General features: G+C 32.4%; 1 protein-coding gene across 1 annotated transcript in view; it reads right to left on the bottom strand.

Moving 5' to 3' along the window:
• LOC107453137 (projectin protein bent) overlaps positions 1 to 26,652 on the bottom strand; it is a 307,623-nt gene that overhangs the window by 55,349 nt on the left and 225,622 nt on the right. Inside the window, exons 94-106 of the mRNA XM_087164780.1 lie at positions 25,878 to 26,174; positions 23,199 to 23,501; positions 21,519 to 21,637; positions 20,340 to 20,505; positions 20,099 to 20,241; positions 18,692 to 18,851; positions 15,623 to 15,811; positions 12,943 to 13,056; positions 11,948 to 12,052; positions 10,046 to 10,243; positions 9,100 to 9,211; positions 4,223 to 4,398; positions 982 to 1,260 (exon numbers count right to left, since the gene is read on the bottom strand). Of these exons, the coding sequence (XP_087020906.1) occupies positions 982 to 1,260; positions 4,223 to 4,398; positions 9,100 to 9,211; positions 10,046 to 10,243; positions 11,948 to 12,052; positions 12,943 to 13,056; positions 15,623 to 15,811; positions 18,692 to 18,851; positions 20,099 to 20,241; positions 20,340 to 20,505; positions 21,519 to 21,637; positions 23,199 to 23,501; positions 25,878 to 26,174 (2,361 nt within the window). The remainder of the gene's footprint in view (positions 1 to 981; positions 1,261 to 4,222; positions 4,399 to 9,099; positions 9,212 to 10,045; positions 10,244 to 11,947; positions 12,053 to 12,942; positions 13,057 to 15,622; positions 15,812 to 18,691; positions 18,852 to 20,098; positions 20,242 to 20,339; positions 20,506 to 21,518; positions 21,638 to 23,198; positions 23,502 to 25,877; positions 26,175 to 26,652) is intronic.

Raw genomic sequence — 26,652 nt, 5'->3', positions numbered from 1 at the left:
AATATGTTTGATTGCTGGAGAAAATTGTTGAAAGGTGATTATCAGAGAGACAAACTGGTTTTCCTATTCCCTTCTCCAGGAGTTAGTAATTATACATCAATATCATTTTACGTATATGTTATATTTTAATTGGCGCCAATTAATATGTATACCTGAATGACCAAAATCCAGAGAATGTCGACTTTCATGGCTCAATGTCAACAGTCACATAGTCGCTTTGGTGAATGTCTGAAATATTTGTTATATTCGATTTGGTATTAATTTATTCGCTGATATTATTGAATTTATTCGATATTTTAATAGCTGCCGAGTATAGATTAGGAGAAACATCAATGTTCGAAGTACCGGTTCAATGCATACCGGGCTGTGGCACTTAACTACACCTTATATATAGTCCCTGACTTATTAGACGCACTAAGAGATTCTATGTAAAATCTTAATTATCAAGTGATACTATACAGCTTTATTCTTTTCATGTGACTGAAACCGGTTTAAACTTGTTTAAGTTAGCGTATTAATGGGTAAACATTGTAATGCAATACGTTATAAATAAATATACATAGGAAGTATATGAAAAATCTCTTGAATAAAAACCCATTACACGTATGTTTAAATAGAAAAGTATTGGCCATAAACTCGTGCAAAACATGTATTACACTATAGTGCGTCTAATAGTTTGGTGTCTAATTATTATAATATACTAATATAATACCTGATGTAACAAATATCGTATATTTATATAATATATCGTCTAATTTATCCAATCCTGGAATTTATATTATATATCGTCTAATTTAACCGATTGATGCACGAACGTAAACAAGTGCAAACTGGTTTCAGTCTGATAATTATAATTTCACACAGAATTTTACACCTGATAATTATAATCTTACACAGAATCTTATAGTGCGTCTAATAATAAGGGCATGAACTGTATACAAATATTGAAATAGGGTTTGGCAATAACTAGATAAAATGTACCTGTTACTTTCATTGTGAAAGTGGCATCTGCCTGCCCGCTGTCATTCTTCACAATTATCTTGTACTTCCCTTCGTCTGTCTTCAGTGCTTCTCTCAGGTAAATGATTGCGTAATCATCGAATACAGTGTACTTCAGGTGCTTGTCCTCCTTCACCTCCAGGCCATCTTTGAAAAGATTGACATCAAAGGGACCCGTCCCTGAATAGAATATCTTGATCTTACCATTATCGTGCTCCGGGAAGGAGACCTCGTTGGGACATCTTTCGATTTTGGGAGCACCTAAGGGAAAACAAAACTTTGAATTTAATACTGTTATGTGGTACCTATTACTTGAGCAGTCATTTATAGAAATGTTTTTTAGAGGCTTATATTCAAATGTATATGTTTGAATTTATACTGTGCCGAATCAAGTTATATTCAAACAGTTTTGACTTAAAAAAGAAAAAATAACATTTATTTGACACTCAATCACATCTGAACAATAAATTTGAAAAACCCGTTTAGTAAAAAACCTTAAATACAAAAAAAATCTCAAAACTTTTAATTAACCTCGTTATTGACGCAAAATATCACTTGTAGTAGATGAATCATGGATTAGATTATTGACAAGTATTCTAAAAATATATATTTATTGTGAGGATTGCGGGACATTTTGGTAAAATAGAAAAAAAAGCTCTTTCATCATTTAAAAGAATTAATATTTCATTTATAGTATGTACAGAGAGCCGTTAGTAATTACGTAACAAAATTTGAAATAGTTGATCCAATACAGAGAACATCAAAAAGAAATTGTTTAAATGACGAAAAATTAACCAGTTGTTAAGTAGTTGCAATAATTTGTAGTCGCTTGTCTCAAATCTGAAACCAAAACTGGTAATGAACTAAATAGCGTTGACGTCTTTCTGATTATGAATCAAATTATTTTGATTTAGGGTAGGATTATTTTTAATAGTAAATGCGAATGAAATATTGCTGAAATGTTCGAACACAACAAACTTTGACTACACAGTCATCTCAAGAAGACCTATAAATGATGCGAAATTCGAACAACGAATTTAAAGAGGTGATAAAAAGCATTAAGAGGGGGGGGGGACTTACCATGAAGCATACGGTCGCAAACTATGTTGAAATGATCTCATAGCAGGGATCGCAAGGATTGTTATGATGAGAATTGTTTTACTTATAGGACATCAAAAGTACACCTGGCACCTTTGATCGAATTAGGGATTCGTTTGTACGTCATTGTAGACTTAGTAATGACTCCCAGAGATTCTACCCCGGGCAGACAAAAATTTTGCTTATAAGAAATACTACCGCTAATATGCAGAACTCAGTTATTTTGTAGATTGTCTAAGTTAATGCGCTGATTAACTAGGGTGTTACGTTAGAGTGCTGAAAATTGTTTCTTAAATTATTAGGTAATCCACACATTATCTAATAAGCAGTCGTTAATGAGAAAATAAGATCTTTGCTGTATTCTTAAATTATCATAATGTATCATTTCGATAACTAAAAAAATCAAATTAATACAATCAACACATTAGTTGACTGACTCAATCTTCAATTAAATAGCTATAATCATGCTATACTACAACAAAATTTACTGATTTTTTAAAGTTAAATAAGAATATTATTACAAAGAAATGAGAGGAACAAAATTTTGAACTTAAACGATACAGAAGTTGTTAATTTAAGTTCAATGTGGAAAACTTTTGATTTCGCACTTTAACGGAGCAAATTAGTTTATCTGCAAATAAGTTAGGTTATGTCCACATCTATAGATTTTGAGCTTTAGCGGTAACGTGGATAATATTTTTTACAGCTTTATTTTTTGCTACTATAATTTCATTTTACTATTACTATACATTGTACAGTAATTCGAGATCGTTATTTTAATTTTAGCGTGATATATATTGGTAAGCAGGTTATGACCTCGAGTAAAAAACATCTTATGGTGTTTCGTATAATTTAAGTGTCACATTTATTGTTTTTTATTCGTTATGTTTTACTGTATTAGTTGCTGTTATAGAGATTGATATCATGATTGATTAGAATGATCTAATCAAGCATTGTCGAACTCAAAATAAATTGTGATAGCAACTATTGTACATAATGCAAAATGTATCAAATTTACAAATGCGGTTATGTTATGAAAATAACAAAAGCTGCAACCATTTTATCCAACATAATCCTACAATTATCCTGAAATCAGTCAATAAATGAGTAATATAAAAACAAATTTTTTAAAGTCAATCCCTACTTATTAAATAATAGCAATTTTTTCTTCCAGATAAAACTAAAATTAATTAAATTTCATTAATGAATTAATATTTGAAAATACTGTAATAATATCGAGTGTTTAACATAAAAAACTGTAGGCATTTAATGAATGATTTGCACAAGGTATAGGAAGTGTGTGAACTAATAGTAGGAAAAAAGAAAGCCGCGTGGTATCAGACAATTGGGTATACTATAGCCTACGTCACAGGTTGTGTTATTCCTACTAAATTTAACCCATGAACGGCATTTTCTGCGAGCCTAACTTCAAGCCACAAATAAACAAACGAAGTGTTTGATCGTTTAAATAGCTGCTCGCCAGATTTTATTGCATTATAAAGAAAAGTAATTGATATTCGATTTTTGATTAATAATTGATTTATGTGGATAGTGGCATAGAATTTAGCATTGCGTCATGGTAAATGTTATTCCTACTAAGTGGAAGTAGTTGTGTTTTTTTTATATTATACCCAATTACAAAAGTATAAATTGGGTGACGTGGACCACACGTGCTACCACGTCATGTTCTTTATTGAATGACACATTGAATAGAAAATAATTAAATATTTAAATGCGAGCGATAAACTATTTTTTTGTAGTTGTTCAAATAGAGCTATAAGTTAGACATTATCAATGATGTTATTGTTAAACTGTGTGAAAAACTGAATCGCTTATACTAAAATTTAAAACAATGACTCACGTATAACCCATCAGAAAATTTCATTTTTTTTGCTCATCATTATTTAATTAATGAGTAGATATCTTTTAAAAAAAAACAGTATTAACATCAAGTGTCATCTACTAAAAAATGTGTTAGACGTTTGAACTTTAAAAAAATGCATTTGAAGTTGAGTGGATAAAGAAAAAAGTATTTTATGAACGATTTAAAATTTGAACAAGATACAGGGAGAGTGTGAACTAATAGTAAGAACAATGAAACTTAATTGACTAATAATGTACTCACAAGCAATGTTCAGTTTTGCAGAGCATTTTATGGCACCTATGCTGTTACTCAGTTCACACGTATATTCTCCTTCATCTGTGTCCCACACTTCAGAAAATACCAACTTGAACACACCAGTGTCCAAATCTTTCTGAACAATGCGACCAGCTGGATGGATTTCTCGAGCATTTTTGAACCTGAAATTTGAACATACACGTTGTATTAGACGAATCATGTAATTAATGTCACAGGGGCAAGCATCTACTGTAATTTTCGTAATTCTTTTTTACTAAGTGTAAATAACACCGGTCGTCCCAAAATAGATAGATTTTTAATTGTTGCAGTGTTGTGCAAAAATTAGAACGTAGTAGCCAGTTTACTTTATACTTCAAAACATTTTTTACTTTGATTTAAGCTCACAAAATATTTAACCTTTAGTTTTCACATTAGTTTAAAAATAACTCCATGTTCGGTATTATAATTAAACTAGGAGGCTTCGCCCCCTGCTCGTTGGCGCTCACCAACCCAAGGAACTGCTTTCGCAGTTCATTTCGGATTGCTTCGCAATACAATGCTCGCTCATTGGATACGTTCTTACCGTCTAGTTTTTGTACACTTTTTTGAATATTGAAGTTCCGAAAACTTTTCACTGTAGAAAATTCTAAACCTGTACATTTCAATATTAATTTGAAATTGCAAACAGTTCACATATTTTTCTTAATCACACTATTTTAAATTTCAGTTGTTGAGAAAAGTAACTGTTGTAAGTTTTGTTTTAAAGTCTTTCCCACCAGAGGGCTAAAGCCATGTGTTGTAAAGCAATATGAAATAGTAGTCTGCCACTGAACGCCGGATGTAAAGCATCGGCTTTGATGAAGATAATTTTGTATTTTTAATTCCCTGAAGGACACCACCTTAATAATATAGAGTTTGTAAAATAAATGTATATATTTTTGATTGTTGATGAAGCCTATCATTTTGTGTTTTCATCAGTGTTCAAAAGCAGAACAACTATAAGTTTTTTATTTTATCACAAAAATATAAAATGTATAAAAAGCAAAGAAAAGAGTAAGAAAATGAGTATAGTCATAGAAAAAGTTGAAATTATAATATAGTATTTGTCAGTTAAAATAAAACTTTTTTAAGTCATTGCTAACAATTCAAATTTCTCCGAAGCAATTCTAAAGTATAAATTAAGGTAGTATTGTTAAGTTGAAACACAATATTTTTAGTTTTGATGTCAACAACACAATTCAGTTTTTCACAAAAACGACTGTTTCCATTGTTAAGTTCAATGTCAACAATTCAAATTTTTCAGAGGCAACTCTAAACCTCTAAATATTTTTTTTTTATGTACACATTTCTAAATGTCAGTATTCAACGACAAAACAACTTAATGTCCTCAAATTAACATGAAGTTGTAAAATGTAATGAAAGAGGGTCATAGCAATAATGAAAGTAGAAGTAAAGTTAGTACTGTAAAATTAAAACAATATTTTTAATCGATGAGCCAAGTTCTTCAAGAAGCAGTTGTAGAAGTAGGTTGTTTATTTAAAACTTTTTATAGAATTTCTTTAAGAACACAATTGTTAATTTGGGCATTTGGCGATACAACACTTTTAGAATTGAAGGATTTGTAACGTCAAGCGCTCAGGTATCACAATTTTGATCTAGTTGCGCTTCTATGTCATTTTGATTTATGTTGCTAAGTTAACTTTCAAAAAATTCTATGGTTGGCAACAGCATTTTTATTTTTTAAGTTGTTTACTTTTATTTCTTTTAGAATTCGTTATTTTTTTAGCGAAATGTTTTTTAACCTAACAGAATTCTTTGCCGACTGTTTTCTCTATGAATGAAGAAAATAAAGTAAATATTTAACTGTTGTGAAAGGAATCTTACTTAGTTGTACATAGTACTTCAGCCAAAATTTGGGAGCCACGTAAGAGAATTATATATATTAGATCAGAAACACATCATTAAAAAGCAGAATGCTTTGGTGTTTTCAAAACAAAGCAAACGTTGCCACCGGCGGAAAAGAAATACAGACAAAATTTGGGAGCCACGTAAGAGAATTATATATAATAGATGTTATAACTCAAATTGCCTATGCCTTGGTAGTTAGAACATCTCGTTTCATCCAAAAACTAAAGAAACATGCCACAATCCTTCTACTTTTATTTAATTATATTAGGGAACCCTAATTTTTATAAATGAATTAAACAAATAACATAAATGTACTGTTTGTGGCATTAAGAAAATTTATTCTCACCATATCATTTTATCTACAGCAGAGTTTAAGGTAAAAGAATTATGACTCTTGTTTAAGAAATATCTTATTTAAATTCAAACTTCTGCGGATAAAATAAAGCTATATTCTATTGCACAATACTTAAAAAGTAAACGAGTTTTTAGAAAAATGTTGAAACGTTGATATAATTAAGTTAATAAATTTTTGATTGAAAGGCTATAACGATAAACCACATTCTCAAATGTTGAAGATAATCGTATGTTTATTCATGAAACACACGACTTTCACGTATGCAAAAAGCTGGGCTGTTTACAATTTAGGGAAACATATAGATGATTTATCGATAAAGAATATTAAGAAAAAACGAGGCTCATCACTTTTATTTCATCAAGCTCTTACCAATTAGTTGCTACCGTTCTGCAAGGTTTCGACAAAGGAGTCTGTTAACTAACAACGAATAAACTTCTTTTCTCAGTGGTAGATTATTATTTGAACACTCATTGATGTTACTATAGAATAATTTGTTTACAAGATTTACGCAAAAACACAACAAGGAGATTTACGCTCTTTTGCGTTAGCTTCCGAGCGCAAGATAGAAGCAACTGCGCATGTTTGCGCTCCTTTTAGAGGCTACGCATCTTTACGTTATATTGGCGTGATTTACACTACAAAGACAAAGCTACAAGCATGCGGTTTATAACTGTTAAATGTTGTTGAACTAAAAACACGAACATGGAAGTCCAATTTGAAGAAATGTACTTTATTTACGTTGACCTAGAGCTGCACAATAGGCTATGGGCGACGATCTGGGAAGCATCCCTGAGGAAGATCAGAATGGCATGGAAAATAGTTTGATTATTTTATAACCTTCGTTGAACAGCCGACCTAATTTTTGGATTTACGGCTTCTGATGTTCAACTGCGTAGCCTTGTCATTTTGAACCCAATCCAGAAGACAAAGGAGCTCCTGGATCAAGTATTGGAGGAAATTTGCCTTCGTGGAGGACTTTTTGATGGAACTAACACGCATTCATATAGAGAGGAAAACCACGAAAACCGGGATGTTTCCCACGATCTGGGAAACATCCCTGAGGAAGATCAGAAGACATGCCACAGCAATTTTGATCCTCTTCAGAGGGGATGACTCCCCTGCTATAGTAGCCCAGAGAGCGAAGTCGTGCACTTTATGGTCGAACAGTTTAACGAGGACCGATATCACGCATTCTCATTCCCTGCGCAGGCGGCTAATCAAAGTGGTCACCCACCCGCTTTCTGACCGCATCCAGTGAAGCTTGACTTCGGTGTTTTACTGGGAGCCGTGTTAAAGAAATGTATTGATGAAATTTAGAAATGAATCACGCGATTTTTCAATTGGTTCGTTCAATAAATTTTTTTTATTGGTTTTTGTTTAATATTATGGTTGTCAAATTGTATTAGTTGCATAAGTAACTGAATATATTTTCGCTATTTTCAAATTATAAATTATATTTATATTATAACAATACAATTTAGTTAAAAGAAGTTAAATAAACAATAAAAGTTCAAGTTTTGAATCGTATGCCACAGCTTTAATGAGATAATCCACGTCCATTGTAAATGTTTGTTTTGATTTTTTAGTTGAAGTTATATTGATACTCCACTTCGTTAACGGTTTTCAACTGACGTATTTTTGTAAAATCTCTCATTTTCACTTACGTAGGGGAGCGTAGGGATGCAATACTTCGTTTCACCTCAAGTTGACACTACAGGGAATGGTAGGAAATGTAATACTACGTAGTTCTTCGCTATTTTAGAATTACAGTTTAAATGTGCGTACAAATTTAAATAAATGCTGTATAATAAGAAAAGTTTACCTTGAAATATGCATTAAAAGTTTTTTCACGTTTAAATGTATTTCACTTATAAATACCTTCTCAGTAGAGCGAATATACAAAGAGAATATTAGAGAAGAGAGTATTGGAAGTTTTTTCATGTAGTAATGTATTTAACTTATAAATGGACTTGTATATATTTTCTCAGTAGCGCGAATATACAAAGAAAGAGGTGTTTTAGTTCGGCGATGAATTAGTTCCCGAGGCCAAGGAATTGGCGCATTGGCTATGTTTTAACATCGCTTAATTGTTCTTTTGTTTTTTATTAGTTACTAACTGTTAAATTTTTTTGTTAACTGGCGATTGCTTAATTTTTTTTTGCTAGTCATCTACTGTTAACTTGTCTATTTTAGTTATTAATTGCTATTTTTTTTCACTAATTGTTAATTTTGTTGCGATTCCTTGTTAGATATTTTTTTCTGCTAATTACTAAATGTTTGCTTGTTTTTTTGTCTTTTTGCAGCTATTAATTGTATAGCTGGTTTTAATTGTTAGATAGTAAATTAATATGCACAGATCTACAAAAAAAGAAGTTGCATACAAAATAATTATCTAAAGCAAAGTATTTATGAACATCTACGTATTTTTTTTACTTAGATTTATTCAAAAAGAAATTATCTTTTTAAATATAATTTTGTTTCGTTTAAAATTAGTTTCGATTAGTTAAAAATATTAATAAGAAAATCTGTTTTTTTATAATAAGAAACGTAATAATAAGATAAACAGCACGATGTGACGTACATTTGCGAAATCTCTCAAATACTTCAGAAAATATCTTACCATCGAGCAGTTGGGAATGGCTTTCCAACACCTTCGCATTCCAAAGTGACAGGCTTCTTCAAGTTGCAACTCGTGTTTGCAAGTGTGCGAATGAATTCCGGCCTCATTCCATCTGGAAAATATTTGTTTACATAAGGTTAGTAACACATTTATTCTCTACATTCGGTCTTAAAACTAGCTTAATTGAACTAGAAAAGAAGTTTTTAAGAATAATTAAATTATTTCTAACATCGACTTTTCTGTAAAATTTCTTTTTGAAATACAAACAAAAGAAATAAAAAAATGCTCCATTTTATCATTGTGTTTTGTGATTGTTAAAAACATTGTAGTTCAGCTGTGATAAATTGCTACAGCTGTTATTAGTTATTGTAAATTAATAGCTAATACGTATCGTACTTTAGATATGGAAATCTTTATAAAATGCTCCACATTCAAATAAAAATAATGTGTATTAATATTTATAACTAAAACACAAACAATAGCTATTATAAAAATTTAAATACTCATTGTCCTATAAAAAAAATTAAGACTCATAACAGGTTTCATAAAAAATAAATAAAAACATAATTTATGTAGTTTAATGACCAAAATTAATTTTGACGAGTAGAAAAATAGTCTATAGATTACCTGGCGTATCAGTGACTATAGTCAACGTGGTTGCGTTGCTCGGTTTAATTAAAAAAAGTATCCTACTTTATTAAAGTACTGTATTTTATTTTAAGAAATCCTTGTGAAATGTTCCACATTCAAATAAAAATATTATGTTTTAATATTTATAACTAAAATACAAACAATAGCTATCATAAAAAAATTATGTATTTATCATTTTATAAAAAAAATTAACGATCGACAACAGTAGGTTTTGCAGAAAATAAATAAAAACATAATTTATGCAGTTAATGACCAAAATCACTTTTTACGAGTAGAAAAATTGTCTATAGATTACCTGGCGTGTCAGTGACTTTAGTGGGCATGGTAGTGTTGCTGGGATCGCTTTTTCCGGCAACGTTGACAGCAAAAACTCGGAATTCGTATTCGTGATTTTCCATCAGGTTGATCACTGTATATTCACAGTCCGGTGTCGCATAATCATTTGCTCTTATCCAAACATTGCTGTTCTTTTCCCTGCGCTCCACAATATAGCCTGAAATTTCATTTAAAATAGGTACTACTTTAATTAACTGTTCACATATTTTATTGCAAGCAAGTGATTTGAAAATAGTGAGTTAGAGTTTGCGTACGTTTCCGGTTTCCTATATTTGTGGACTAAGAGACTCACAATCGTGTGGTGGATCTGTAGCTGGAAGATATTATCCTTCCACTAAAAAGTTTTAACTCTGAAGGTATCGGGTTTGATTCTGTAATGCTATTTTATTATGTCTTCCTGACATTCATTTATAACTTGAGCTATTTGACGTGAAATTATAGGCAATTCTTTATCTTTAGCACATAAGCAATCAAACATGTTATCACTGACTTTGGAATAAAGAATCAGATTCGCCACTTTCACCTGAATAGATAAACCTTTTCCCACATATCGGTCTGCAGCAATGCATGGAAGTTCAGTTACGAACGTTTTTTACTTCGTAATAGAGTTGCACAAATGGGATATGGGAGACAGTCAGGAAAACATCCCCTAGCACATGCCATCACAATTTTATCCACCCCCCTATTCGCTTTGCTATCCCTAAGACCTGAGCCAACACTTCTAATAACTGAAAGCCTCCATGCGGTTTTAATTGGTAGTCCGATCAGACCACTAGGAAGACAAACCAGTTTACAAAACAGCCATTTAATAGAAAATCTGGTAAAAATTAGAAAGCGGCAGTAAATATACGCCTAAACATTTGTTTAATTTAGGAATATATTTGGTTTGTCTTATTTACCTGTCAACCACTACAGATTCAACTCTCAAATATATATTATAAGTTTCTCTTAACTACTTTTAAAATATAATTTGCGCACAACTGGTTCACTTTTTAAATAATCTGCGCAAACTATTAATAAAATACCGTGTGGAGGCTTTCTGATGTAGGTGGGGATGCTTGAATGCTGATGCAAGCACTTTACGATAGAATAGTTAAGGAGTTCCGATACCACGCACCTTCGGTCTCTTCTCTATGGTCAGAGAGATCATCACTGACCACTGCCAGTGATGATTGTCATTGGTCTGCAACAGAGGAGACTTTTACTGGTCTTATTATCCTTCTGTTGGACAATTAAATGACGACATATTTGACACAAACTATAGTGTATATAAAGGTTGAACCTACTGTATATAAAAGTTCACACTTTTTTAAACATCATTGAATAAAATTCAAATTAAATTTAAATGACTTAAAATATTTGAAATTTTTTGTTCCATATATGCTAGATTAAGCTGAATTTTTACAATAATAATTATTCACAGACAATTGTAGTTTATTTACGTCGCACTAGAGTGACACAATAGACTATTGGCGATGGTCTGGGAAACATCCCTGAGGATGATCCGAAGACGTCACAATTTTGATCCTCTGCAAAAGGGTATGGCACCCCCACTTCAGTAGCCCGACGACCTATGCGTGAAGTCGAGTCCTTTCCTGTGGACTGTTTAACGAGGATCCATACCGCATGCCCTCGGTCACTACGCAGAGTGATCCAAATGGTCACCTTCCCGCACACTGACCGAAGCCAGTGATGTTCTATTGGGAATCGTAACTTAACGATTAGCCCACTGCAGAACCATTCGCAGACAGATTTATGAATATAGTGCTGCAAATTGACTCTTGGGACTTGCTGCCAGGCTGGTCCATTTAAAAAAAATCCATTTTGAACTTTAATATTAAATGTATGTTAGAACCGTTACCTGTGATCTTGCTCCCTCCGTCAGTTCGGGGTTTATCCCATTTCACATCGACGTAACTCTTTCCTACTTTGTTCACACGGACATTCAATGGAGGAGAAGGAACACCTGCAAAAATTATTCATTTAAATTACATTTTTGCTTATGTACTGTACGTTATTTTAATACTTTTAGCATGTAAACTAATGCTTAATTAAAGGAAAGTCATGTTTTAATTCTGCACTGTATTATTCGTAATATCTTCCGAATTTTTAATAACTGCTATAAAATAAGAGAGACTGTTATAAATTAAGAGAGACTGCTATAAATTAAGAGAGACTGCTATAAATTAAGAGAGACTGCTATAAATTAAGTGAGTCTAATATAAATCAAGAGAGTCTAATATAAATTTAGGGAAACTGTTATAAGTTAAGAGATTGCTATAAATTAAGATAAAATGCTAAAAATTTAGAGAGACTGCTATGAATTAAGAGAGACTGTTATAAATTAAGAGAGACTGATATTAATTAAAGACTCCTATAAATTGAGATAAATTGCTATACAATAAGAGAAACTGTTATAAATTATGAGAAACAGATGTGAAGTTAGAAAGATTGATAAAAATTATGAGACTGCTATAAATTAAGAGAGACTGCTATTAATTCAATTCATATGAGAGACGTGTAAAAACAAATTACGAATTGCTTCAGAGCAACACCACGCAAACAATGATAATAACAAATTAATATTGAAGACAAAGAGTTCAGAACACATATAAAAGTGTTAAAAATAATTTATTGAGAAATAGTTTTCATTATTAAAAATTAATTACAGGAAAATAAAAAACAGGCATGATTATCAAAATGAATATAATTATACACAATTATGATTTAATAAATTGATTAAAACGCATCTTGGTCAAAACGTATTTATTTTAATTACATGCGTACTTAATGTAACGAACTGTCATTTTAAATTAATTTCTAATGCAGAAATCGAAGCGAAGCATGCTCACTCACTTGATTTTGTTTTTGCCTTGATGGATGCTGTCGGTTTGCTGGGGACGCTGAAACCAGCTGCATTTTTAGCTTTGACTCTAAACTCATATTCAGTATTTTCCATCAAATTTGGTACTAGAAAAGGAAAACAGCATTTAGGTCTCAATAATGCCAAACATTTGTCAGTTTAAGAGATCAGAAGTTATTTTCACTTTTTTGTAAAAAATACGCCACAGAATGTGCGTTAAGTGTGCAAAAGATATTATTTTAATTAAAAAAAATATTAGGAAAACAAATATTAGGTGATATTAGGAAGTTTCGAAAGTGGATGATTCAATTAAGTTTAACTATTTATTAACTAAAAATATATATTTCTTAGAACATTTTATATTAAATTTTTGTTGAAAGAACATATTACGCAGGGTGATGAAAACGACGATTGTTTTTCTTTCTTAGAAACGCATTTACACTGAAACGCAATTTGTATCAAATTACTTTGAATTATGTATATTTTTTGTATCACAGAGTTATAAAATATATATATTTTCAAAAGCCATCGCAGTTTGTACTACATTATTTTAAATTATGCATATTTTTAAAGATTATCACAATATGTATCAAATTAATTTGAATTGTGTAAGTTTAGAGAGACAATCAATATTTGTTTCCCCTTTCATTTGATTTGTGCATAATTGCGAAGATAATTGCAATTTGTATCGCATTAGTTTGAGTTATATACATTTTTAGACTATCGAGATAAGTATCACAATACTTTGAATTATATAAATTTTCAAAGATTAACTATTGCATTGTATCACGTTACTTTGAATTATGCATATTTTCAAAGACTAACACAATTGGTATCACTTTAATTTGAATTATTTAAATTTTAAGAGACAATCATTATTTGTTTCACATTAAATTGATTTTTGAATATTTTCAAAGCCTATCACAATTTGTATCACAATACTTTGAATTGTATAGATTTTAACAGATTAGGCTTCACTATTGTATTGTATCACGCTATTTTGAATTATACATATTTTCAAAGACTATCACAATTTTTTATCACATTAATTTGAATTATGTATATTTTCAGAGACAATTACTATTTGTTTCACATTAATTTGAATTCTGTATATTAACACTAGATTGCACAAGGAAGTCATTTTGACTGCTTTTTAACTGCTTTCTCATTTGCAAAAAATGTACAAATAACAATCCATAAATTGTATATTTTTTCCAAGTGAAGTACATTTTTTTTTATTGTCAATATTTACTAATAACTTCTAAATATAATAAAAAATATCAAAAATAGTAATATAAAATAAATAATTTGTTAACAAAGATAATTTTAATTTGTATCCCATTATTTTGAATAATGTATATTTTCAAAGATTATAGACGTACGCACACAGTAATGCTAAAAGTTCAATATGGTTGTATTATAATTTTATATTATAACCGTTGTTGAACAACCAACCGAAAATTTTGAGTTTACGACTACTAATATTCAACTCCGTAGCCTTGTCATTTTGAACCCAATCCAGAAGACAAGGGAGCACCTGCAGGGGTCTGTCCAGACATTTTGTGAAAGGTCCGTTTTTCGTGAAATTGTGAAAAAATTACTCACATTCTTTCAACCAGGGTCCGCTTTTATGAATTTGTTCAAATAGGGTCCGTTATTGCAAAAAAAAACTTTTTCAAGGAGTTTTTAAATTGTAAAGACATACAAGATTATGCTAAACACTGTAAAATTATAATTAAAAAAATTACATTTTAAGAAATAAACAACAACTGCTGCTTCTAAATGAGAGATGCAACATACAAATATTTGGAATTTAGCCTATACTGCTGAACGCAGAATATTCATTTCGGACGAATAATGGAAGAATCGTCTGCCGAAGACAAAACTTAATTCGTTTACATCCATCTTTCTTGTTTTCTGCCCTGGAAAGGGTTTATTCGATTAACAAAATAATAATGAAGATAAACAAATTTGTGAAGGATCCGATTAAAAGAAAAATCATTTTGTGAAGGGTCCGTTTTTAAGTTGAGATATTTTGTGAAGGGTCCGTTTTTATGAAAAGATATTTTGTGAAGGGTCCGTTAACGGACCCAAATTTCTTCTAAACAGACCCCTGTCCTGGATCAAGTATTTAGAGAAATTTGCCCTTTGGATCAAATATTTAAAATAGGATCAAATATTCAGACAAATTTTGAGGACTTTTTGATGGAACTAACCCGCATTTGCGTTACATGGAGTGGAAGACCACAAGAACCTCCCACAGTTAGTCGAACGGCAAGGGACTCTAACCCATGATCCGTCTACCACTGATATTTCAGGTCAACACTGTGGTCGGTGCAAGCCGGATGTGGATTTGAATCGACCCACCACCGCTGGTATTCGATCCCGGTTTACCTCATTGGAAGGAGAAGGCTCTATCCCCTGAGCCATCGCCGCTCTCAGTATGGTTGTAGTGCTGACTGAGAGCAGACTGGAACAATAAAAAAAAATCTTTGATGGCTCAGAGTTTCAATTGACTAAAAAAATTTCCCTGAACATCGCCCTCTTCCGCTTCGAAAATAGTCAAAAGCTCCTATCAACTAAGATTCTTATTCAGATAAAGAATAGAAAAATTTTACAAAGCAATTATGCAATTCGTAGGCATGCACTTTGATTAGAGTCAAAGGATCAAACCTCTCAAGGTGGTGTCTTTGACGAGTTGGTCAGAGATGGGTTTCCATCTTCCATCTCTTGGATCTCTATATTCCACTTGGTATCCATGGATTTTGGATCCTCCGTCACTCTTGGGTCTCTCCCAGATGAGGTTGACGCTCGTTTCATCCACGTCTGTGATCTGCGGAGTACCGGGAGCACTTGGAACATCTGAAATTAAAAACCTTCCATTAACCTTTTTTCTTACATTTTTGTATTTGTTTACAATATTTCTCATCTTACGAGTACTGAACTTCGTGTTGATTTTTTTCTTCATAATCTAATTAAGTGCTCTGATTAAGTGCTGAATCTGATTAAGTGCTAGATTTTCAATTATGAACTGCGTTTTGAATAATTTGTCTTGCCCAGGAGTTATCGCAAATAACGATTTTAAATAACTTTTTCAATCCATACTATTAGTTCACACTCTTCCTACTATCTTGTTTAAATGTTCAATCGTTAATACAGAGATGCCAACTGCTCCGCACACGCCAAAATAATTAAAAAAAGCGGTAAATAACTACAAAGTAAATTTTACAAATATTTGACAATTTTTGCTTGCTTTTTAAAAGGTACAGCATTAAATAAGTACTATAAAGTGGTGAATTATATAAGCCTACAAATTATTTAGAAATAGCGGTGGATTAAAATATACTAAATTAAATCCAAGAATCACAATTGATAAACTATCACTTTAAAATACATATTTGCTGTCCGGAGCAAGTTGGCATCTCTGTTAATAAAATACTTTTTATTCACCAACTAAACTTCAAATACATTTTCTTAAAACTTGTAGTGGGTGATGTTAATACAGTTTTTTTTTCAAATATTAATTCATTCCTGAAATAGGGATGAGCGAAAAACGAAATGGAATTTTCTAATGCGCTACTCATTGTTTTAAATTTTACTATAAGCGATACTGTTTTTCACATAGTTTAAAAATAACAGTGATAATTTCTAACTTATAGCCATATTTGATATAAAAAAATTGTTCACATTAAAAAATATATAATTATTTTATAGTCGCTGTGCCAGATGTATTCATTAAAGAACATGACGTGGTAGCAGGTGTGGTCCACGTCACCAAATGTATACTTTTATAGTTGTCGGATACCGCGCAGATATATTCATTAAAGAACATGACGTGTGATCCACGTCACCAAATGTATACTTTTATAGTTGTCGGATACCGCGCAGATATATTCATTAAAGAACGTGACGTGTGATCCACGTCACCAAATGTATACTTTTATAGTTGTCGGATACCGCGCAGATATATTCATTAAAGAACATGACGTGTGATCCACGTCACCAAATGTATACTTTTATAGTTGTCGGATACCGCGCAGATATATTCATTAAAGAACATGACGTGTGATCCACGTCACCAAATGTATACTTTTATAGTTGTCGGATACCGCGCAGATATATTCATTAAAGAACATGACGTGTGATCCACGTCACCAAATGTATACTTTTATAGTTGTCGGATACCGCGATTCAATTCCCACAATTAGTTCACACTCTTCCAATATATATTTACATATCTAGTTCAAATTTTAAATCGTTCATAAAATACTTTTTATGCATCCATTCAAGTTAAAATACATTTTTTTAAACTTGTAATGCATTACACTTGCTGTTAATACTGTTTTTTTTCAAATATTAATTCATTCATTAAATTTTATTAATTTTTGTTTTATAGGGGAGAAAAAGTTTTAATTATTTAATAAAAAGTCACTGAAATAAAATTTTTCTTTGTTTACCTAAGTAGGAATTGACTTTTAAATTTTTCTTATACTACTTGTTTTAAAGCAGCCGGTATGTGGAGCATCGTTTATACGACGCCGAAGGGACCACCGAAAAACGTCGTATAAACGATAACGTCGTATAATCGATTTTTACTTCTAAAACTGAAACTAACTCTGTTTTCAGTTAATTTTATTGTTTAGCGTGTTGATTTGCATAAATTTCTAAATTAGACAAAGCAAAACAAACAAATAACCAAAGAAGAAAAATTGCAGTGAGCCATTTGAATGTATGTTACCTTTAATTATATTTTCTTGCTATTATTCTCTACAATGCTTTGAATAGCGAGTTGAAGTTACTGCTTTCTATGATGCAATTTTAAATTTCTAATCACGGCCAAATCTAATGGCTGAAGCGCACTTGTGCAATTTGCAGGAAAAAAGAGAGCTTTTACATTTTCCAAAATAATTAGTATCGATGGGTGAGCTGGACATTGGTCCATGAATAGCAAAATTTTTATTTTTTCCCTCTTCGTAACATTGTCAAGTTTTTTCAGTCATCTTGTAAAAATTACGGTCGTCATCCAAGCATTCTTGTTGGCACCCTTTTCTGTATCACTCATGTTGGCAAATTCCGCCCTTTTTTAAAATACACAAGAAAAAATAAAAAATTAAGTAAACGTGAACAAAATCTAAAAACCGACGTATAACCGATTCCGTGCGTCGTATAAACGATATATTTTTACATTAAAGTGAATAGGAATGATTTGGGACCACACTAAAACGTCGTATAAGTGATCGTCGTATAAACGATGCTCCACTGCTTTAAGATAAAAAAAAATCATTTTAGGACTTCGTGATAACACTAAAAAAATGTGCGAACTATGCCTGAACAAAATGTCCATTTTTAAAAAAAAAATTTAAAAAAAACATTTTTTTCACATTTTTAGTTTTTTTGTTGTTGTTCAAAATGTATATTCTTTAAAATAAATAAATAAATAAAATGAAATAAAATTACAAATATTTTCTTCTTTACTCTGCAGGTAGGTAAACCCCAACCAGTCTTTTTGCGTTCAGAGAACACTTAGCTTTGGTTAGTAGAAATTTTGTCAACTAAAGCACTGTAGAGAAGATATTTCTCTCTTCCCTCTTTTTCTCATTTTTGGAACAAGTTTGATTCAATTCTCTCAACACCAGAATTTTTTCCACGTCAGCTAAGCTACAGATTTGTTTTAACTTTTTTCCCTTTAACAATGCATTTTGTTCCCTTGTTAGAAGAATAGCTAAGAAAAGGAACACTCACCGAATGGGAATTTGGCGATGATTGGTTTTTCTGAAGCCAAGGGAGTACCGATACCGTACTGATTTTCTGCGCACACTCTAAAGCTGTATTTTTTGTTTGGCTCCAGTCCCACCACATCGTAATGGCATCCACGCACATAGCTGCTTACTTTTATCCATGCCTGTATAAATATTAAGTACATTGAAAAGTAAATTATCTAAGAAATATATTTACATGATACTAGCATAAAATATTGAGAGAAAAAATCAATGAGTTTGATAATTGCTCACGATAAAAAAAAATTTTGAAAAAAATGTTCAAAGAGTTACTGAAGCTGGCTAGAGTTACAAGTAAATTAGAGCCTCTATTTATCCCCAGAAGAAATTGAATTTAGCTTATTATTGGTTAGCATAGGCCAGAATTAAAAACAGGAAATATGAGAAGAATTTTTATATATAAGCATACTTATCTTTATGGGTGAAATGCAAAATAAAAACACGAATATGGGATAGATGTACCCAATTGCTTTTCAAAAACGTTTAAACAGCTTGTTGAGAGGAAATTTTAAACGGAAACTATGTCATACCACCCGCATTTATTTTTGCAATTGAATAAGGTTCGAACGTTTAAGTAAAGTAAACGCTTCTAAATTAAACTCTAATCAATTTTATTTAAACTGAAAGAAATGAAATTAATCTCTGATGCGCAAAGCTTTTGCAATATTCTATATCACCCTGGGTTTCACAAATGCTGCGACGAGTTAATTCGCTATCATTCAACTACTACAACCTTTAATCATAAAAAGCGAGTTAATTCGTCATGAACCCATAATGTTTAATAAAGTTGTAGAAGGGTCCTTACATAAGAATTGAAATATAATTTTAAGACAGTTTAATAATAGCATCGAAATAATATTTCTTTCCGATAATATCGAAGATAATAATAATTATCTTCTTTGTACAAAGATAAATAAAGATACATAGAGTGTTTTTTCATCAGTGCTCTTAATATAGTATATTTCAAAAATCCACTTAAAAACGAAATAAAGATAATCACTGTGTGTCGAAGCTATTTGAGTGAGAATAACACAAAAGTTAGAGTATTAAATTCTAACAAGTCATTAAAAAGGAAAGTGAGACAAAAACAATCAATGCATGTTTGATTGCCGAAGAAAAAAAAGGCAGCTATAAGAAACCTTTTCAAAGATGGATCTTTATAAAAATAGGCATACTCAGATCGCCAGATACTCGGTCTGAGTAGGGCTCATTCGATCTGAATAGATTCTCAGATCGAATCTGAGCCATACTAAGATTCAATCGATCAGATCGAATTCTGGCAATTGAAATGAGCATGCAATTTGTGTTACACTCGTATTAGAACATTTTACAACACAATAAATAGTCATAATGTTAATCATAACATTCATACATTTAGAGCTGGATCTAATTTCTCGACGACATAGTTAGTTATTGGACTACCGCCATCATCTAGTGGAGGTTTCCATGACAGGGAACAGTTTTCTGGAGTGATATCCGAAATTTCCAGTGGCCCTTGGGGTGGTCCAGGTTTATCTGAAATGGTTTAAAATTAGGTTTATGATTACAAATTATTATCCAAAAAGGTTCTATCGTAATGGCTGTTCCATTTTGTAAAAAAAGAAATGTCTTACCAACAACTGTGACTCGGCATGATGCAGAGTCTGATCCTTGAGTATTCGTGAGCTTCAGTGTGTATCTACCAGAGTCTTCGCGTTTGCTCTTCTTGTTGAGGAACACGACAAACTCTTCATTGACTTCACTTGTTACGCGATCATCCGGTTTTACTTCACTTTGATTCTGAAAAAATAAATAAATATTGATCTCTTCATCTTCAGCAATCGAGGAGGCAAGCGTATTGGATGGTTGACTGAATGTAAATAATAACAAGCTTCCCCAAATAGGAGGAAATTTAGAAAACTTTCTGTGTATCCTTCCGCTTACGTTATGCTTACGAGGTGATGTGTGAACAGGTTTAATATTCTAAGAAGTTTTATTGATGTGATTTATGTTTAAATTTACATCTCATTTTACTACATGTAAGAGTTTTCTGTGATTTATAAATTCTAACAGGTAATGAGCCGCAAACATATTTAGCAAAATTGATATCACAATATAAATAAAGCGCAAAGTTAGCCATTCTTTGAGTGTTATCCCTTTTTTCGCTATATTTGTGTGTTGGCCGGGATAGTCTGGTTGGTAGGGCACTGGGCCCATGTACAAGCGGTCGTGGATTCGATCCCTGCCGGCTCAAGACTCCCCGTGTAGTTAATGGTGATTGATGCACGTTAAATCTGTCGAGTCTCAAAGTCCTCCATGTTCCCATAACAAATAATACCTCTAGGGGTATTGGATCCAGGAGTTTCCTCGTCTTCTGGATTGGATTCAAAAAGCTATGGAGTTGAACATTAGTAGTCGTAAACCCAAAATTGGGTCGGCTTGTTCAACGACGGTTATTAAAAAAAAATTGATGTATTGTATTTTTTGAGTAGCATCATAGCAAGTTTGCGGAGTTTTCCCGAATTCATTTGTTGTCTGTTTTGTTGAAAATTAGAAAGAAAGAATGCGTTATATTCAAAACACTACTTGTATAATTATAGTGTATGAGGCTTTTTATCATGTTTAAGAGTAAAAATCAGTCGGACGAGGTTACCCGGAAATCGTACGGCAAATTTTAACCACTAGCGCCATCTGCGCCTAACTTTACGCGGTCAACCATCCACAATATGCTGCTCCGAGTACTTCCAAGAAGTTTTTTAAAAAAAAAAAAATTAAAACGAAAAACTTTTTTAAACATAAAGATTGAAACTGACCACTGTCCATAATGCGGTGGGTGCCGGGCTTCCAGTGTATGGAACACGAATAGTGAAGGGTTCTCCAGCCGATACAGTCAAGTCTCTCATGGCAAAACTAGTGTCTAGTTTCGGAGGACCTGTTAAAAAAGAAAACATAAGAAAATAAGAAGGAACTTTTTGAACCAGGGGTCTGCCCAGACATTTTGTAAAAGGACCGTTTTTCGTTAAATTGTGAAAAAATTAGTCACATTCTTTCAACCAGGGTCCGCTTTTATGAATTTGTGCAAATAGGGTCCGGTTATTGCAAAACACTTTTTCAAGGAGTTTTTAAATTGTAAATAGATATAAGATTATGCTTAAAACTGTAAAACTATAATTAAAAAAATTAAATTAAAAAAAAAAAAACAGCAATTACAGCTACTAAATTAGCGATGCATTTGGTAAATATTTGGTATTTAGCCTATACTGCTGAACGCAGAATATTCATTTCAGACGAATAAAGGAAGAAGCGTCTGCCGTCGTTTACATCTGTCTTTCTCCCCCCCCCCCTTCCTGGGAAGGTATTATTCGATTAACAAACAATAATGAAGATAAACTAATTTGTGAAGGGTCCGATTAAAAGAAAAATCATTTTGTGAAGCTCCGTTTTTAAATTAAAATATTTTGTGAAGGGTCCGTTTTTATGAAAAGATATTTTGTGAAGGGTCCGTTAACGGACCCAAATTTCTTCTAAACAGACCCCTGTGAATGTTTATCGTTTCAAAAGAATCAGAACCGTTTTTTTTCCTAAGACCAGTTTAATTTCTTCCACAACTTCAAGAATTTTAAAACAGCAAAAGTTTAAAGAAAAAGTTTTTGTATCGTAATATTGTTCAAAATTGCCGCTATCGTAAGTAGTTATAAAATTGAGTCGTGTTTCCGTTCCAGTTGATCCACAGTATCGTGTCATCAAGTACTCTGATAAAAAGGTTCAACTTAATGCACTATTCTTCGAGTTAGAGCAATTTTGATTATTTAAGTTCAGCATGTAACATTTAACTATACAATATCAAGCTATAAATAAAGCTTATAACACATTTCGTTAACTTCTTCCGTACTTTAACACTGTAATTCGATTTTAGAAGTTTCGCTTAAGAGTAAATGACCCTATCAGTATTGAAAATCGCTTATAACATACCTTCCCAATGTTACCTTGGCTACAAATCAGACACGCTTTGAAATTTCGATGAAGATATGTCCCGCATCAAGAATTCGCTAAATCATCTATTGCCGTGCTAGGCTAGAGCCTTGGACATAAGTATATTTTTGATAACTCCTAAATTTTTTCTAAACTTGCCACATCAGTTCAGCTTGATGCTCCGAAATTTTATTCCATTCGCATAAGTACCGATTCCCTAATTAACGATATGAGTTACTCCACTGTACTTGGAAATGCAGCCCGTCTTGATTTGCCTCTTTCGGCTACCGAGGTGTTTCTAGGTTTACTTTCACCTTTATTTTATTCCCCACTTCATTTTTTCAAATGTGTTTTGTTTTTTCTCCTTCACGTTTAGTGAGTCTTGAGAATGCGTGCCTGTTTTTGAGTGCTCAAAACAGGTCGACTTTCTCCACCTTACTAATTTCAGAAGCTAGTGTTTATATTTTCAATAATGTTCTTCCACTAAGTTCTCTAGTAAATACTAAATTTAGAGTACTCACATGGTGGCATTCTGGCAACTATTCCATCTGAGTTCGAGCTCCATGGACCTTGTCCGGCAGCATTGCAAGCTGCCACTCTAAATTCGTACTCGCTGTTCTCTTGCAAGCCGCCCACTCTGTGCGTCAGATCTGGAATGGTGACATTGGTGGCACGTGTCCATTTGTTATCCCCAATCTTTCGTTTCTCGAGGACGTAACCAGTGACCGGACTACCTCCGTCCGTCCTCGGTTTCGTCCAAGATAACGTGATGGATTCCGTACCAGTTTCGACGGAATGTGGTATGCCTGGTGGTCCCGGTGGATCTGCAATGAAAGGAATTTACTTCCTGGTACGCATTGTAAAGTTTTATTATCACATTAAGTAAGATTCTTCTGGATGATTAACTGAATGTAAATAATAACAAGATTCTAAAACCAGAAAATTTCCTGTGTATCTCTCCGCTAATGTTATGGGATGAAGAGTGAAAAGATTTGAAGATTTCTTACAGAGATCTTATCTAAACTTACACGTAATTTTATAAATTCTAAAAGGTTGTTAGCAAAAAATCGATGTTTGTATTATTATTTATAACTGTCGTTCAACAGCCGACCCAATCTTTCGGTTTACGATTACTAATGTTCAACTCCGTAGCCTTATAATTTTGAATCAATCCACAAGACAAGGAAACTCCTGGATCGAGTATTGGGAGAAATATGCTTTCTTGGAGGATTTTCTTGATGGAACTTACCCTCATTTGCGTTACATAGAGAGGAAAACCGCGAGAAAGCATTGTGTCAGTGCAAGCCGGATGCGGAATTCGTATGGACCAGCCATCGCTGGTATTCTCACCTTGTTCACCTCATTTGAAGGCAAACACTCTTTCCATTGAACCATCACGGCTCTAATAAATCAATTAAAAAAATTAATCACATGACATTTATAAAGTCTGTATTCTTTACAAGGAGGAAGCTCAGATAAATGTTGAACACCCGAGGGGTTGCCGAGCAGTGGACATCTACCTCAGATACTGGAGGGCGCTTGAGCAATTACAAGCCCTGCAAATTGAATTTCTATTAACCTTTTGTTTATGTTTTTGATATTTTTCTACACTTTTTCTACGTTCTAATGCTCTAATGTTTTAAATGTTTATAATCTTTTAATCTTTCCATGTTACATGTTAATTTATGTTTAATGTTTATTTTCCTAGTATGTTTGCGTGGAGTGTTAGCGCGCAGCAGCGAACGATACATGTACCAGGTGCTGCTGTTAAAAATGAAAAAAAAAAAAAAGATCTATAAAGTGTGAGGGTTACCATATTTTCAGTGTTAAGTTTAACGTTAAAAAATTTGGTTCTAAATAAATAGGTTCATGATTGGTTCACGAAAGCATGATAATTTTAAATCAAAATATTTTTATTCGAACCCATTGGTTTGCATTTGGTATTATAGGGAAAAAAACAAAAGTTTCTGCCAATGCTGCAAAACCCTATTTAAAACTAAAAAGGATTTCTGGAAAACACGTGTTACAAAACAAGATACTCAATGATCTGGTTTTAAAATCAAATGCGATACATCTCTGTGAAGATCGCTTAGAATAATACTAAAGGTAAGATTTTGTAGGCTAATTCTAATAGCAGGAGTTTGTAACTATCGCAACATTCAAAGGCTTATTGTAGTTTTTGTAGGTACTTTGTAAACAGTTGACGTTATTTTGTAATTCGCCAGGCTGATTGGCAAAATATACAGTTTTTTCGAGTCAATTTAATTCCTTTTTGGTTCATTGCAGTGCACCCACATACTTTGAGGCTAATTAGAAAACATATAATTCAAACAGTTAAAAATTATATAAAAGTCCTCAAAAACACTGTCATGAGTACAGAAGGCTTATATTAAATTAAACTTATTAAAGATGTATTACTGTATGTTTTAGATTTATTATTACTGTTTATACATTTCCTAATCAAGCCAAAGGCGTATGACTGATTGCAATAAGCCTGAAATGTATCAGGCAGATTAGAGAGCGTCGAAGATTTTGTCAATTTGCCTGACTCATTGCGAAATACCGTCGAAATTTCCAGAATGCCAGATTTTTCAATACGCCTACAGCATTCATAAATGTATGAGTGCAATTTTTTTAAAACTTCAGCTGTCACGTTCAGTTAATAAGACAATGTAAAATTTAATGGCTGAGCATCCCGAAAGCAACAAAATAGCAATTTCATTAATTAAACAACGGCAAAATTAAATCAACACGTAAGTTGTACTACACACTGAGTCAGACATATGAAACTAAAAAAGAAGTAATATATTTTTAAAAAAAATAAAGTCAATCCCTACTTTGGTCGATAAAGAAAAATTTTTACTTTAGTTACTATTTATTAAATAATTTCAATTTTTTCTCCCAAATAAAACTAAAATTAATTAATTAAATTTAATGAATGAATTAATATTCGAAAAAACTGCATTAACATCGAGTGACATCCACTACAAGCTCAAAAAAGTTGAAGTTGAGTCAAGTTAGTTGAAGTTGAGTATATGAATAAAAAGTATTTTACGAACGATTAAAAATTTGAACTCGATATAGGGAGAGTGTAAAGTAATAAGTAGGAATTGAAAAAAAGGAAGCATTGAGGAGCCTCGGGATCGTGGGTTCCGTGTTAAACTATCGAAGTCTAAACAAAACACTGTAAACATTCTTACTGTAAGGAAGTTTAGCGTAAATGGGCTCCATTGTGGCTGGATCACTGGTACCATACAAATTTTCGGCCATCACTTTGAATTCGTACTGCTTTCCAACTGTTAGATTGCGCACCCTGGTGGCTGTTCCATTCACAAAACTGCTCACTCTTGACCATATGGAGGTGCCCACTTCTCTCTTCTCAACGATGTAGTTGCTTATCTCTGCTCCACCGTCATCTTTTGGTGGATTCCACTTTAGAGTCAGAGAATCACCTTCCACCTCTTCTGCTTTCAGATGCTCTGGAGGTCCAGGGCGATCTAACAAATAACAACATTTTTCTTAATTAACCTTTTACTTACAATTAGTGGACCAAACTGGCTTTATCATGCTATGCGCCGTCTGCAAAAGATGAACACAGAAAGGAGCGCAATTAATTATATTTTATATTCCAGATTAAATGTAATCGAGATTACTTGGAAATCAAATTTAGTTTTGGAATCAAGACTAGATGGAGATATATTTACTTGTGATCGTGAATCAATATTGCTAGTATATGTTGTACACTATCTATTGATTTGTTGTTGCTTACGATTCAGTTGTTGATTACGTTGTGTATTGTTGATTACGTTGTGTATTGTTGATTACGTAAGTTGTTGATTATATTTGAATCAATATTGCTAGTAGGGGAGAGTCGGGTAGCCCCGCCCACAGCCAATTTCATATGTGTAGAATATTTTTTCAAGTCAATGGGCCATCGGACATTAATTGTTATATTAGAAAAAGATTATTTTCAAA

This window comes from Parasteatoda tepidariorum, chromosome 5 (genome assembly GCF_982258835.1).
Source record: "Parasteatoda tepidariorum strain Cologne lab strain chromosome 5, Ptep-v5.0, whole genome shotgun sequence".
NCBI classification, from domain to species: Eukaryota; Metazoa; Arthropoda; class Arachnida; order Araneae; family Theridiidae; genus Parasteatoda; species Parasteatoda tepidariorum.
This window is presented reverse-complemented; position numbering and strand designations above follow the sequence as displayed.